General features: G+C 56.4%; 5 protein-coding genes and 1 non-coding gene across 6 annotated transcripts; 4 read left to right on the top strand and 2 right to left on the bottom strand.

Annotated features, from left to right (window-relative positions):
* Positions 1-660: 660 nt before the first annotated feature.
* VDAG_05665 (uncharacterized protein) lies at positions 661-1,290 on the bottom strand (the record flags this gene model as incomplete). Its single annotated transcript, XM_009655062.1, has 1 exon — positions 661-1,290. The coding sequence occupies one exon, from the start codon at positions 1,288-1,290 to the stop codon at positions 661-663; it is 630 nt and encodes a 209-aa protein (XP_009653357.1).
* Positions 1,291-2,029: 739 nt separating this feature from the next.
* Positions 2,030-3,318, top strand: VDAG_05664 (uncharacterized protein). The gene is made up of 3 exons (XM_009655061.1): positions 2,030-2,723; positions 2,777-2,840; positions 2,898-3,318. The coding sequence occupies exons 1-3, from the start codon at positions 2,610-2,612 to the stop codon at positions 3,098-3,100; spliced, it is 381 nt and encodes a 126-aa protein (XP_009653356.1). The 5' UTR covers positions 2,030-2,609; the 3' UTR covers positions 3,101-3,318.
* Positions 3,319-3,802: 484 nt separating this feature from the next.
* VDAG_05663 (60S ribosomal protein L34-B) lies at positions 3,803-4,531 on the top strand (the record flags this gene model as incomplete). The annotated part of the gene is made up of 4 exons (XM_009655060.1): positions 3,803-3,840; positions 3,961-4,106; positions 4,177-4,250; positions 4,343-4,531. 4 exons carry the CDS (start codon positions 3,803-3,805, stop codon positions 4,529-4,531), a joined length of 447 nt encoding a protein of 148 aa, XP_009653355.1.
* Positions 4,532-5,128: 597 nt separating this feature from the next.
* On the top strand, positions 5,129-5,867 carry VDAG_05662 (DUF498 domain-containing protein; the record flags this gene model as incomplete). The annotated part of the gene is made up of 2 exons (XM_009655059.1): positions 5,129-5,573; positions 5,656-5,867. The coding sequence occupies 2 exons, from the start codon at positions 5,129-5,131 to the stop codon at positions 5,865-5,867; spliced, it is 657 nt and encodes a 218-aa protein (XP_009653354.1).
* Positions 5,868-7,620: 1,753 nt separating this feature from the next.
* VDAG_20020 lies at positions 7,621-7,736 on the bottom strand. The gene has a single exon (XR_692066.1). It is a non-coding gene; the product is annotated as a 5S ribosomal RNA (ribosomal RNA).
* A 1,119-nt stretch (positions 7,737-8,855) lies between these two features.
* On the top strand, positions 8,856-10,808 carry VDAG_05661 (dual specificity phosphatase; the record flags this gene model as incomplete). Its single annotated transcript, XM_009655058.1, has 1 exon — positions 8,856-10,808. The coding sequence occupies one exon, from the start codon at positions 8,856-8,858 to the stop codon at positions 10,806-10,808; it is 1,953 nt and encodes a 650-aa protein (XP_009653353.1).
* Positions 10,809-10,963: the final 155 nt, after the last annotated feature.

Here is a 10,963-nt window from a genome sequence, read left to right as displayed (position 1 = left end):
ATGTCATGTCGTGGGCGCGGCATCGTGAACAGACATGCAGTCAATGGCTGTGCTACCTAAAATGGATAGGTCCATGGAGTTCCTACCAGAACCAGATAGGGCCTCGACTGCCATTCCTGCAGACCAAAATGGTCTGCGCATCAATCAATATACAGACAAACGTACCCTCGTTCCCCGTAAAACCACCGCAGGAAGGGGAATAGCATCCGGAACGCCGTCCTGACCCGCTGGTCACAGCTCGTGTTTGACGCCTTGAGCCAAGGAAAGAAGTTAGAAAAAAAACCCGCAAAGCAAAGGAGAACCCGTCGTCCATCCGTCCCGCCCGCCCGCCTGTGCGAGCGCTCACTCGGCCATCCTCTCCAATCCACATATCGCGACTGAACAGGCGACCTCATGGCGTCTTTCAGCCGCGCAAGAAAAGAAACTTTCAACGCGTGTGTCGATATCGACTGGTGCTGGTGGCCAGGGTTCTGCTAAGCGGCTGAGAGCCGAGTCGCAGCAGAGACCGACACGGAAGAGCAGCATAGACGCTGCCTCCATCGTTGATCATGCGCCAGACTAGAGGGGTGGCTGCTCATAGCCCGAGGGGCGGAGCACCATGGCCAGGTCGCGGTCGGCCTGGTCATCCGATGCATCAACATAACCACCGCGGCCGTCGTCCTACATGACACCGCCCTGAAGCAGTCGTGCATCGACGTCGTTCATGTCGGGAAGGTCCATGCCGCCGCTGCGAGCCTCAATGTTCTGCAGGCGGCCCTCCATGTTTTGGAAGCGGGGCTCGTAGGAGCCGATGCGGTTCTCGAGGTTCTCGAGGCGCTTGTTCATGTTGTCGAGAGCCTGTTCGATACGCATGAAGCTACCGGTCATATCGTGCGACAGGCGATCAATCTTGTTGGTGAAGCTGCGCATGCTCTGCGCGAGGGGCGTGTTCTCCTGGCCGGGCAGGGCCGTCGCGACGCGGGGCTCATGGTTGTGTCGCGACTCCTGGACAGCGAACCGCCACTGGTTGCCGAGCTGGACCTCGCAGACGGCCTTGGCGCGCCAGGGGCAGTCGACCTTGCGCGTCGAGGGGTTGCGCTTCTTGGCGGTGCTGTTGTACTTGACGCCGCCGCGGTCGCAGACGAGGTCGTAGCGGGTGGGCTTGCCGTCGCGGTAATTGGAAGCGCGCAACTTGACGACGCCGTAGCCTTGGTCCTTGGCCACGCGCTGGACCGACGAGAGGAGGTCGTCGAAGCTGCGAAAGATGCCCTCGGGCGGCGGCAGCAGGGCCGGCGGCGGCGAGTTCGGCATCGCGACGACGGAGGAATCCACTTTGGCGGTATTGAGGGGGTTGTTCGGGGGAGACGGGTATTGGGTTGTCAAAGGACGAGACAAGGTCGGACAAAAGGCCGAGGGCAGCTGCAGTCAAATACCTTGCTGCAAAGGTACAGTTAGCGACGCGTGCACATCAGGACGACGCGGGCATGCGCCTTACCTTGGACTCGGGTCGCTCGTGAAGACAGTGGGCAGTGAGTGGACAGTGGATAGTGGACAGTGGTAGGAGGGACGATGTTGGAGTCGGAGTTTTCCAATCCGCACGGCCTGAACTAGATTGTCAGTTGATCCGGCCACCGACACTACCGCGGGCACTGACGCCACGGCACGATCCTGGCAGCAGCTGGCCGCTAGAGACTTGGCTCCGTGTACGTACCTTGTATGTCGGTTCTGATAAGCCACGTCCTGTTTGCTTCTTGTCTGGACGGGACGCAGTGATTGTCGATGAAAAATGCGAGGAGTATCCTCAAAGTCGTCAAGGTATGTTGTTGCCTGTTGGCACCTGATATTGGCTTTGACAGTTGGTGCAGGTTAAGTGAAAGAGAAGCAACCAGGTGGGTGAATCCAGGAACAGTACTGTGGCTGATGGCGCTCGGGCCATGTCTTTTGAAGCGCACCATGATGCACGTGATCTGCAGTCGCCCGCCAAATCCCAGGCATTAACCCATCACCCTTGAATACGCCCGCCCGCCCCCACTACTCCAACCTGGGGGATGAAGCCGATTTGCGCTTTGTCTGGGTAAGCGTCTCTTGGAGAAGGGTGTTTCGGGTTGACTTTCGTTGGTCCAATCCCCCCCCAAGGGTGACCACCACGAACGATTCCTCACAGGCCAAACCTCTTGTCGACTCGAGCTCCCCTCCACCTGCCTGGTTTGCCTTTCTTGCTCCTCTGTGAGCCAGCTGGCACGGGCTCTTGCGTCTTCAGACCCCAAACGACTGAACGAGACGAGCGTACGAACCGGAACCGAGGGCCACCAGTGTCCACCCCATAGCAATCATCGAGTGACCCTTGGTTGCAGCGCTGATCCCTTGAACAAACTTAATCACAGCAACTGCTGCTTAGGTTCTTCGTGACGGATACAGGTTCGCGTCGGCTATTGGTTCATCGTGGGCACATCACATATCCAATCCACCTTTTGCCCGACTGGTCGTTTCGTGCACAGTTTGCGAACAAAGCAACAAAGCCGCCACCACGAGATACCAGAGCTCGCAAGTGACGGTAGCTCTTCTTCAGCTGGACCTGCTCCGCGCCCTACATTCACATCTTGGACAATTCGAAGCTGTACAACCACACCATGGCCAACCCACCGGCTGCGGGCGACAAGCCGGGTGGTAGCCCCAAACAGGGAGAATGGGATGAGAAGGAGCTGCAAGACTCTCTCGAGCACCTCAAGCTCTTGCACATCAAGGTATGGGGCGATCCATTGCCATGGCGGCAGGACACGTTGCTGACGTGAAGTAGCTCCGGGAGCTCAGGACAACCATCCCTCGAATGCTGGAGCCACTAAAAGAGAAGCAGCAGAGTCGTATGTCCCTCCACACCTTCAGGTTTTCTCAGCATCGCATATACTGACCCTTCGTAGCCGAGGCCCTCTTCACTTCGTTCTCCAACGCCGTCACGGCCGGCCATCGTGAGGTCCAAGATTTTACCGAAATGCGAAAAGATGCCAAAACGACGAGGATACTTGACCATGCGGCCCAGAGGCGAAAAGAGGAACCAAATGGGATCAAGCCCTGGAACGGGAAACAGGACCCAGACTGGATGACGCCTCCTGGCTCGTCTTGAAGGCGTGTTTCTGCTTGTTTTTTTGTTCTTGAGACTCCGGGGGCTTCCGGCGGACAAGTGCCCGGATCATTTGTCGGATAGGCGCATGGAAGGTTGGGTGGCCAGTATTCGGCCTTTTATGGGATATATCATGGGGGAGTTCAGGTGTGGTGGACACAGCATCATTAGATACCATGTACCTTTGAATTCACAGGCCTCGTTTGTCTTCAGCCTGCGTTACTATGCTATTTAATCGGTCACGCCTTGGTTCTTGGGCGACAGGAGTCGTGTAGAAAGAGCTTATCATGCATCACAACCCTTGGAAGCACAAGGCTGTACCAGAACTTCCCGAACCCTGATTTGTCCTCAGGGACCGTACCACGCAGCGTGATAGAGTGATTATTTTAGCTATAGCAACAAAAAGATAGAACCAAAATGCTGGAGCAAGCACGAAGACTAAGAGTGGTTGACTCTCGACGAATAGTGGGTTTGCTTGTGCCAGTGGGTCCGCCACGACGAGGGGCTGGCTGCTGCATCGGCTGATCTCCGGGCAAACAAAAGTCGAGGCACACCAGATCAGTAAGCCCCACCAGCCCTCTCTGATTGGCATCCTAAGCGGGCTTGTCCTTCCCACACGAATTTTCCACATACCCTCGAAAATTGTCCCGCCTTCGACCGATCTTGCGAACCTTCAACCAACCCCTAACGACAACAGCAGACAAAATGGCGGGCCAGCGTGTTACCTATCGCCGTCGCAACCCGTGAGTCTCTCCCATGGGACTATGAGCATTCACTCGACGATGCTCGCGCCCTCGACGTCGCTCGAACGCTTTGTACAAGAGGAGAGGAAGAATGACAGGCGACTGACGCGGAATTTGCAGCTACAACACTCGGTCCAACCGGACTCGAATCATCAAGACCCCCGGTGGCGCCCACCGTGTCTTGCACGTCAAGAAGCGCGGCACTGCCCCCAAGTGCGGCGACTGCGGCACCAAGCTGCCTGGCGTAAGTTCATCCCACGATTCCAGTACGAGGGGAGGGACGAGGACGAGGACGACCACGCACCGAGGGACCCGATTGATGGATGGGATGGGGAGGAAGATGGACACGACTGGGACGCCGGCTGCATAATAAGCCTCGACGAACGCGAACGCATCTTACTCCATCATCGGTCAATCCCTCGCCTGCTCGTCGACAACACGGTTATCTTCGCGGAGGACAGAAGGATTGGACAAAGAGCCTTCCGCTAACCACCCACGATAGATCCCCGCCCTCCGCCCCCGCGAGTACTCCCAGATCTCCAAGCCCCAGAAGACCGTCCAGCGCGCCTACGGTGGCTCGCGATGCGGTAACTGCGTCAGGGACCGCGTCGTCCGCGCCTTCCTGATCGAGGAGCAGAAGATCGTCAAGAAGGTCCTGAAGGAGGCTGGCCAGAGCGAGAAGAAGAAATAAGCAACTCAAATCACTTTTTTTCTCCTCTTCCACACGTAAAAAAACTTCTGCGTCTCTCTTCGGTCCGGAAATCATTTCGACCCAACGCTCGGCACACGGAATGGCACGGGGGGTTGGTTCATTGCGCTTTGGTGTTCAATAGGGCAAAAGGAACTGCATGATGCGGCGAGGGATGCGCACGCCGGCCGGCAGAGGGCTGGTCGGTCTCCTGCACTCCAGGCAGGATTGATACCGCAATGATACGGATTTACGATCCGACCGTATGCCGGCTGTGATTTGATGTGTGATGCTCTGAATCATGACAGCCGAATTCTGTAAGCAACTTTTGAACGTCAAAGTCAATTATCTGCCGTAGTACATGTCCAGCCCAGGGTGGTGGTCCATCCACAGTGTTCGGGTGCAGCGACGTGCCCCGTACCTGGGGTAATCATGACGTTGGCGATTGTGAAATCGCCAAACCTCTGAGACTCAACTTTTTCTGCCACACCACACCCACCCTCCATACAGCACAACTCTCGCCGCGACACTGCAGCACTTTCCCCTCGCTCGTGCTCCCCTCGATTCAAGGCCTTCGACGGTATGAACAGATCCAACCCAATGCGCATCTTGCGCGCCCTACCGCGCGCTCGTCCATCTGTTCCCTCCCCCAGAGCAGCCCGCACGACGGCAGCGCCCGCCTTCCACACCCTACGCCCCCTTCAGCAGTCCTCAAAGGCCAAGCAAGAAAAGCCGCCCGCGATCGCCGAGAAGACAAAGCCCACCGATCTGGCCGACTTTGACGTTCTGGGCTCGACACCGATCCCCTCAACCAACATCGAGGCGACTCTTCCGCGCGGCTTCCTCCTCAACAGCGGCCTCTCCATCTTCGACGGCGCGGGCGCGCTGCTCGTTAACGGCGAGGCGTTTGCCTGGCGGCCGTGGCTCGCGAAGAGGAAGCCCGGCGTGTCCGAGGAGGAGAGCCTGACGCTTGTGAACAAGAAGGGACAGTTTGAGCTGCCGGCGGAGGCGTTTGCGGTGCTGTCGCTGATGTGGCCACGGCCTGGTGAGCTTGCTGCTTCCCCCCCCCCCCCCCCCCCCCCCGGGGGGCTTAGACGGCTAGTACACTTTGCTGACTCTGGCCATAGATCTGCTTGTGCTCGGTGTTGGGCCGACCATCCGACCTTTGAGCCCCGAGACGAGGAAACATATCAGTGCACTCGGCATGAGGATTGAGGTCCTTGACACGAGGAACGCGTCCTCCGAGTTCAACATGCTGGCGACGGAGAGGGGAGTTGAGGACATTGCGGCGGCACTGATACCGCTTGGTTGGGTCGAGGGTAAGGGTGCTGTTGAATAGAGGGGACGACGGCCTTGGGGTCCCGACCGAGGATCTGAGCGGCTTGTGGCAGGGCATTGCGAGATGCAGTCGGATTGCTACGACGTTCGTGCGATGACGAACGACCCAAGCTGCCATATTGGGCACCCAGCACCATGCTGCCGGGGAAACATCCATGCATGGCGAGTTATTGTATCACCAGTGTATTATCTACTGCATAAAAACCACACAATGGGTCTTTGTTGATGTTGAATCTATGTTATACCCTCTGCTGCTTCTTGACGTCAATTTCGCGCCGTGCACAGAAAGTCATAGTCTCGAACCTATAAGATCTAATCATGATCGACAAGCAGACCGCGTGGTTGCACGATCGGTCATACAAACTTCAAAGCTAGGTCACCGTCCACTCTCCGACCGATAACCAATATCAATTGCTCTTTTACCTGCGGGAGAGATCCAAGAAAGCAAGCCAACTCCGGATCACCCCAGGACACCTAGTAAGAGAGGATAGCACATGGAAGCTGGGCTTTTGCACTGCGACGCGCCCCCTGAGACCCTCCTGAACTGTCATGCAATCCGGTAGCTTGTTGGCGAGCAGACTCCAGACGAAGGGAAGCAACTCAGATGAGAGAGACGACCTTGGAGAGACAATCAATCGTCAGATGGAAGACGGCAAAACTGAGCAAGACGTTGCGAGCCTTGCTTCAAGTGGCCAAGCACCAGACTCACGCTGTGATCCACTGATACAGCTCCCATCGCTGCAGGCTAATGCCGACCTGTATGGCTCTGTGTTGGCTTCCTCTGTATGTTCAATGAACAGCTTAGGGTACAGGCTTCTCTATCCAGACGTTTCTAGCTTTTCTTGCCCATTTTCAGAGGCGGTAAGGGAGCTTTGCAAACGCCTCACCACATTCTTCCTCATCGGTCACGGCAACATATCCGTGTCCTGCTGCAATATTACGCTAGTCAATGCACGTCAACTGGTCGAGGCTGCGATCCTGTGGCTGATAGGCCCTTATCGAGCTTATTCACTTTCTAGGGTCCTCATTCTCTCAAGCTGGCCCCTCGTCAGCCTGCTAATCCTCCTCATCCCAGCCTTCATTCCCATCAATTGACATCTAACTACTATCTGCACGGATGATGTCACTACTAATTTAACTTAACTAACTTTTAAACTCGACCCCTGATAGCTATGAAAATGATAAAACTCAGCCTCAACCAATTTATGGAGGGTCATGTTATGAACAAGGTACTCTGAAAGAGCAGTGCAAATGCTACTGCAACCTTGAAATTTGCCGAGCCAACTATGAATACGAAATCACTATTAATGGTTGCTACAATTCAAAACGCTAGGTAAACCTTATACTATATATTTCTATAAATCATACCTTGTATATATGAAGTCTTCTACGGAATTCAAAACTCTGTAAAGCCCATAGACAAACCTATCAAGCCATCGCACACACTATCATAACAATTACAATACCAGGCAATAAATGCAATGACGACACGAACTTCTTACTGACACCGATTACTAGCCTCGTCACCCGTAAATCAGCTTCCGAGGCTCCTTGCTAACAACTTGCTGAGCAATCGTTACAAGACACCTGCAAAGCCAAGAACCAAAGCGCCACAGGACTTATCAAACCTTGAGACTACAAAAGTGCTTTATGCCTTGCTTTGCCTGGCCCTTCTTCAGCAAGGGACTGCCCTCCTCAGCATTTCCATTCTTGTTAGATTCCCAGGTGAAATACATTCCGCTCGAGCAAAATAAAACATACAACACCAGGTATTCGCTGGTGGTCACCCACCCAACTACTGATCCGGCCCTTATTGGCTTATTTAGGGGAGAGCGGACGGGATCCCAAGTTTTCCAATAGGTATGGTCGTATGTGCTTGAGAAGCAGGTGTAGAACATTGATACCGGCTGCGCTATTCGTTGCTCAGGGCCGAGTCGAGGTGCTAGGAGGCTTGAAGGGTATGGGCTAGTGAGAAGTTGGATTTGGAAGTGGCGTGCAACAAGTGACTCGTATGAGCCTGGGCCCCTAACACTAAGGTATGAGGATTGTGTCTATATTCTGTCAAGATTCAACGATAGACTGACCACAATACGTAGAGGTCAACGCCCCAAAGCATGGCTGATGCCGGAGCAGGCAAGAAGCGGCAAGTTAGATGTCGGTCGTCGGTGAAGTAAATCCTGACCGACGTCCGTGCCCACTGGCTGCCCCTCACCGGCCGTCGGCAGCCAGTCAAATCAAGGCATGGGGACCAGTGGGCCAGAGAGGACGAGCCGTTGGTCGAGAGTTGGTCGAGAGTTGGTCGAGAGTTGGTCGAGACGACGGAAGGGGCCGTGGACGCCCAAATGAAAAAGCCAAGAACGACCAGCGCATTTTGGGTCTTTGGGGTCCCTCTTTTTGAGGTCCCTCTCTTTGATTGACTCAGACGCTGGCTCAACAGCCTTGCGACCTGCGACTCGCGAGCAAGAATCACGAACCACAGCAGTCCTCAATTTTCCCACGTTGCGCTCATTCAATTTGCCATGTAAAGTAGAGGTCTTACGATTTCAGCAGCCCTCATACCCCCTCATCGACCCGCCACAGTACAAGCCGCCTTGGGCGCCAGCCCAGAGGCAGCACCCACCCATCCATCACACGCCGCGCGCTGTGTGACTCTGGTGCATTCCCTCCTCATCCTGTCGCACGCCCTTGCCGAGTCCGCCCTCTGAGCCCTGTGGACAAGGCCTGGGACTGGGAGCTGGCAAGTTCTTGCATCTCGCAGGACAGAACAAGAGGGTTTCTTCCCGTTTTCTTTCCTGACCCATACCCGAATCCCTGCTCAGCTCACTCACCACAACCTCAACGATACCCAAACAGGACGACCCGCATCGCAGCCGTCACCTTGCATACGCATTCTATCGCTTTCACCTCAGCCTTATTCTGATCTCCACGTTGCACTCATCGAATTGATACCCAACCTTCAACCCATCACTCGTTTCGCTTTTTGGCTGCCATGGCGATAAAGTCGCCCGAGGTTGCCGGCTGGATCGATGGACCAGCCTCGAACCCCCATCACCCAGATGAGACGGACCCCCAGCTTCTCAAAGACAACTCTACCGTCAGATCCTACACCACCAGTCGTTTCACGTATCCCTCCATACGAACTTTTTATCGACGACATCCTCGCGTCGATCAGCTCCCTAAACCAGCGGCACCCCTGCTCGTGTTTGTTCATGGTCTTGGCGGTTCCGTCGCGCAGTTCCATCCGCTGCTGACCAGCCTGGTGCACCTCTCCTCGTGCCTCGCCGTCGACCTCCCCGGCTGTGGACGATCAGCGTTTGATCCGGCGCCATGGGAGGCCTACTCCTTCGACGCCCTCGTCGAACTCCTGGAGGTCGTCATCGAGGAGCACCGTCAGAAGGACCCGGAGGGCACCGTCATCCTTATTGGGCACAGCCTCGGGACCGCCTTCAGCGCACGTCTCGCGAGTCGCAGCAGACCTGGCCGCACTCGCCTCTCCGATCATGTCGTAGCACTGGTGGGAATCTGCCCCGTATCCGCCCCGCCTCCAGAGGACAAGGTGGTGCTATTCAAGAGACTTTTATGGATCCCCGGCTGGATCTTCGACCTCTGGCGACGGTGGGATCGGTGGGGTGGACCTGCGAGCGCCAGCGTCAATCGATTCGTCGGCGCCGGCGCTGACCTTCACCTGCGCAAGATTCAGGACCGATTCAACACCCAGAGCCGCACGCCTGTCTGGCGCCGTATGGCCTGGGGAACGTTACCTGAGTTTGAAGGCGGGAAGGCCAAGGGTGGCATGCCGGGTCTCGATGTTTGGGCTGGCCTCAACATCCCAGTCCTCCTCGTTGGTGGTGAAGCTGACACCATCACGTCGGCCAAGGAAGTCGCCAAGATCGAAACGTGTCTATCAGGCAAAGGGCCCTCTCCCTCCGAGGTGGCATCGGATGATGGCGACGACGAACTTGCCGACTCGGCTGCGCCAGTGAACACGTCGACGAAACCGTCCGATCACCTGCCGGCAACCATTGACGACATTCGAGAAGAAGATTTCAGCCGAGACCGGCGAATGGTCAACCGCGACGACAGCACGCAAGACGATCCATCCACGCCAAACGAGGAGGGCCAGGCCAGCAGCATCCCGCCCCAGCCACGCCATCCCGCAAAGACTTTCAAGTCCATCATCCTGCCGGCACCCGCCAACCATGCCCTCCTGTACATGCCGGCCACGGTGCGCATCCTGTCGGGCGTCATCTCCAAGTTTCTGCAAGATAATGTGACGAATCGTCTTAATCTCGGCTGGCAGCTGCAGCACCTGAACCGCGAGGGCAAGTGGGACGTCAAGAACCTGGAAAAGTGGAAGAAGGTCGCGTCCGTATCAGCGCCCATCGGCCGCCCCGGTGCCCCCGTGTTCCGCGCCATGAAGACCCTCCGCGAGACGGACGACGTCCATAGCCCCTCGGAATTCGCCAAGGCCTGGGGCAGCATCATCCGGACTGTCATTGATATCAGCCACGACCAGCCCGTGTACGACCCGTTGACGATGGAGCAGCAAGCCGGCATCACGTACCGCAAGTTTGCGACCGTCTCCAAGGTGCCCCCGCGCGACGCCGAGGTCGACATGTTCATCCAGCTCGTGGACCAGCTCCGCGCGACGCAGCGCGAGGGTCCCGGGGACGAGGTCGTCGTCGACGACGACGACGATGACGACGACGAGAAGAAGCAGGTCATCGGCGTGCACTGCCACTACGGCTTCAACCGGACGGGGTATTTCTTGGTGTGCTACCTCGTCGACCGGTGCGGGTTTGAAGTGCAGGAGGCCATCGATGCGTTTGCCAAGGCGAGGCCCAACGGGATACGCCACTCGCACTTTTTGGATCAGCTGTTTATGCGGTATTCCGGCGTCGAGGGGGCCGGGGTGGCCCTGGGGGTTGGAGAGGAGCCATAGCGGGGTATGATACCACTGGGAAGGGGGTTTTTGTTATGCAGCGGATTTGGGTAGTACATCCTCAGCGAGGCTTTTGACTTTGGCCATGGTTTTGGCTCGACGTGAATGATGCCGCTCTGCTTTGATTTATTTGTTGAAAACTCGGTGTTTCGTCT

The sequence above is a fragment of the Verticillium dahliae genome, genomic scaffold (assembly GCF_000150675.1).
Source record: "Verticillium dahliae VdLs.17 supercont1.11 genomic scaffold, whole genome shotgun sequence".
Lineage (NCBI taxonomy): Eukaryota > Fungi > Ascomycota > Sordariomycetes > Glomerellales > Plectosphaerellaceae > Verticillium > Verticillium dahliae.
Note: the sequence above shows the minus strand (reverse complement) of the source record. Positions and strands in the feature narration are given on the sequence as shown.

Bases quoted from the DNA above. Each gene is read 5' to 3' on its own strand.
- VDAG_05664 (XM_009655061.1), top strand. From the start codon at position 2,610: ATGGCCAACCCACCGGCTGCGGGCGACAAGCCGGGTGGTAGCCCCAAA. The intron at 2,724-2,776 runs GTATGGGGCGAT...GACGTGAAGTAG, and splicing joins TCAAGCTCTTGCACATCAAG to CTCCGGGAGCTCAGGACAAC. The intron at 2,841-2,897 runs GTATGTCCCTCC...GACCCTTCGTAG, and splicing joins AAAAGAGAAGCAGCAGAGTC to CCGAGGCCCTCTTCACTTCG.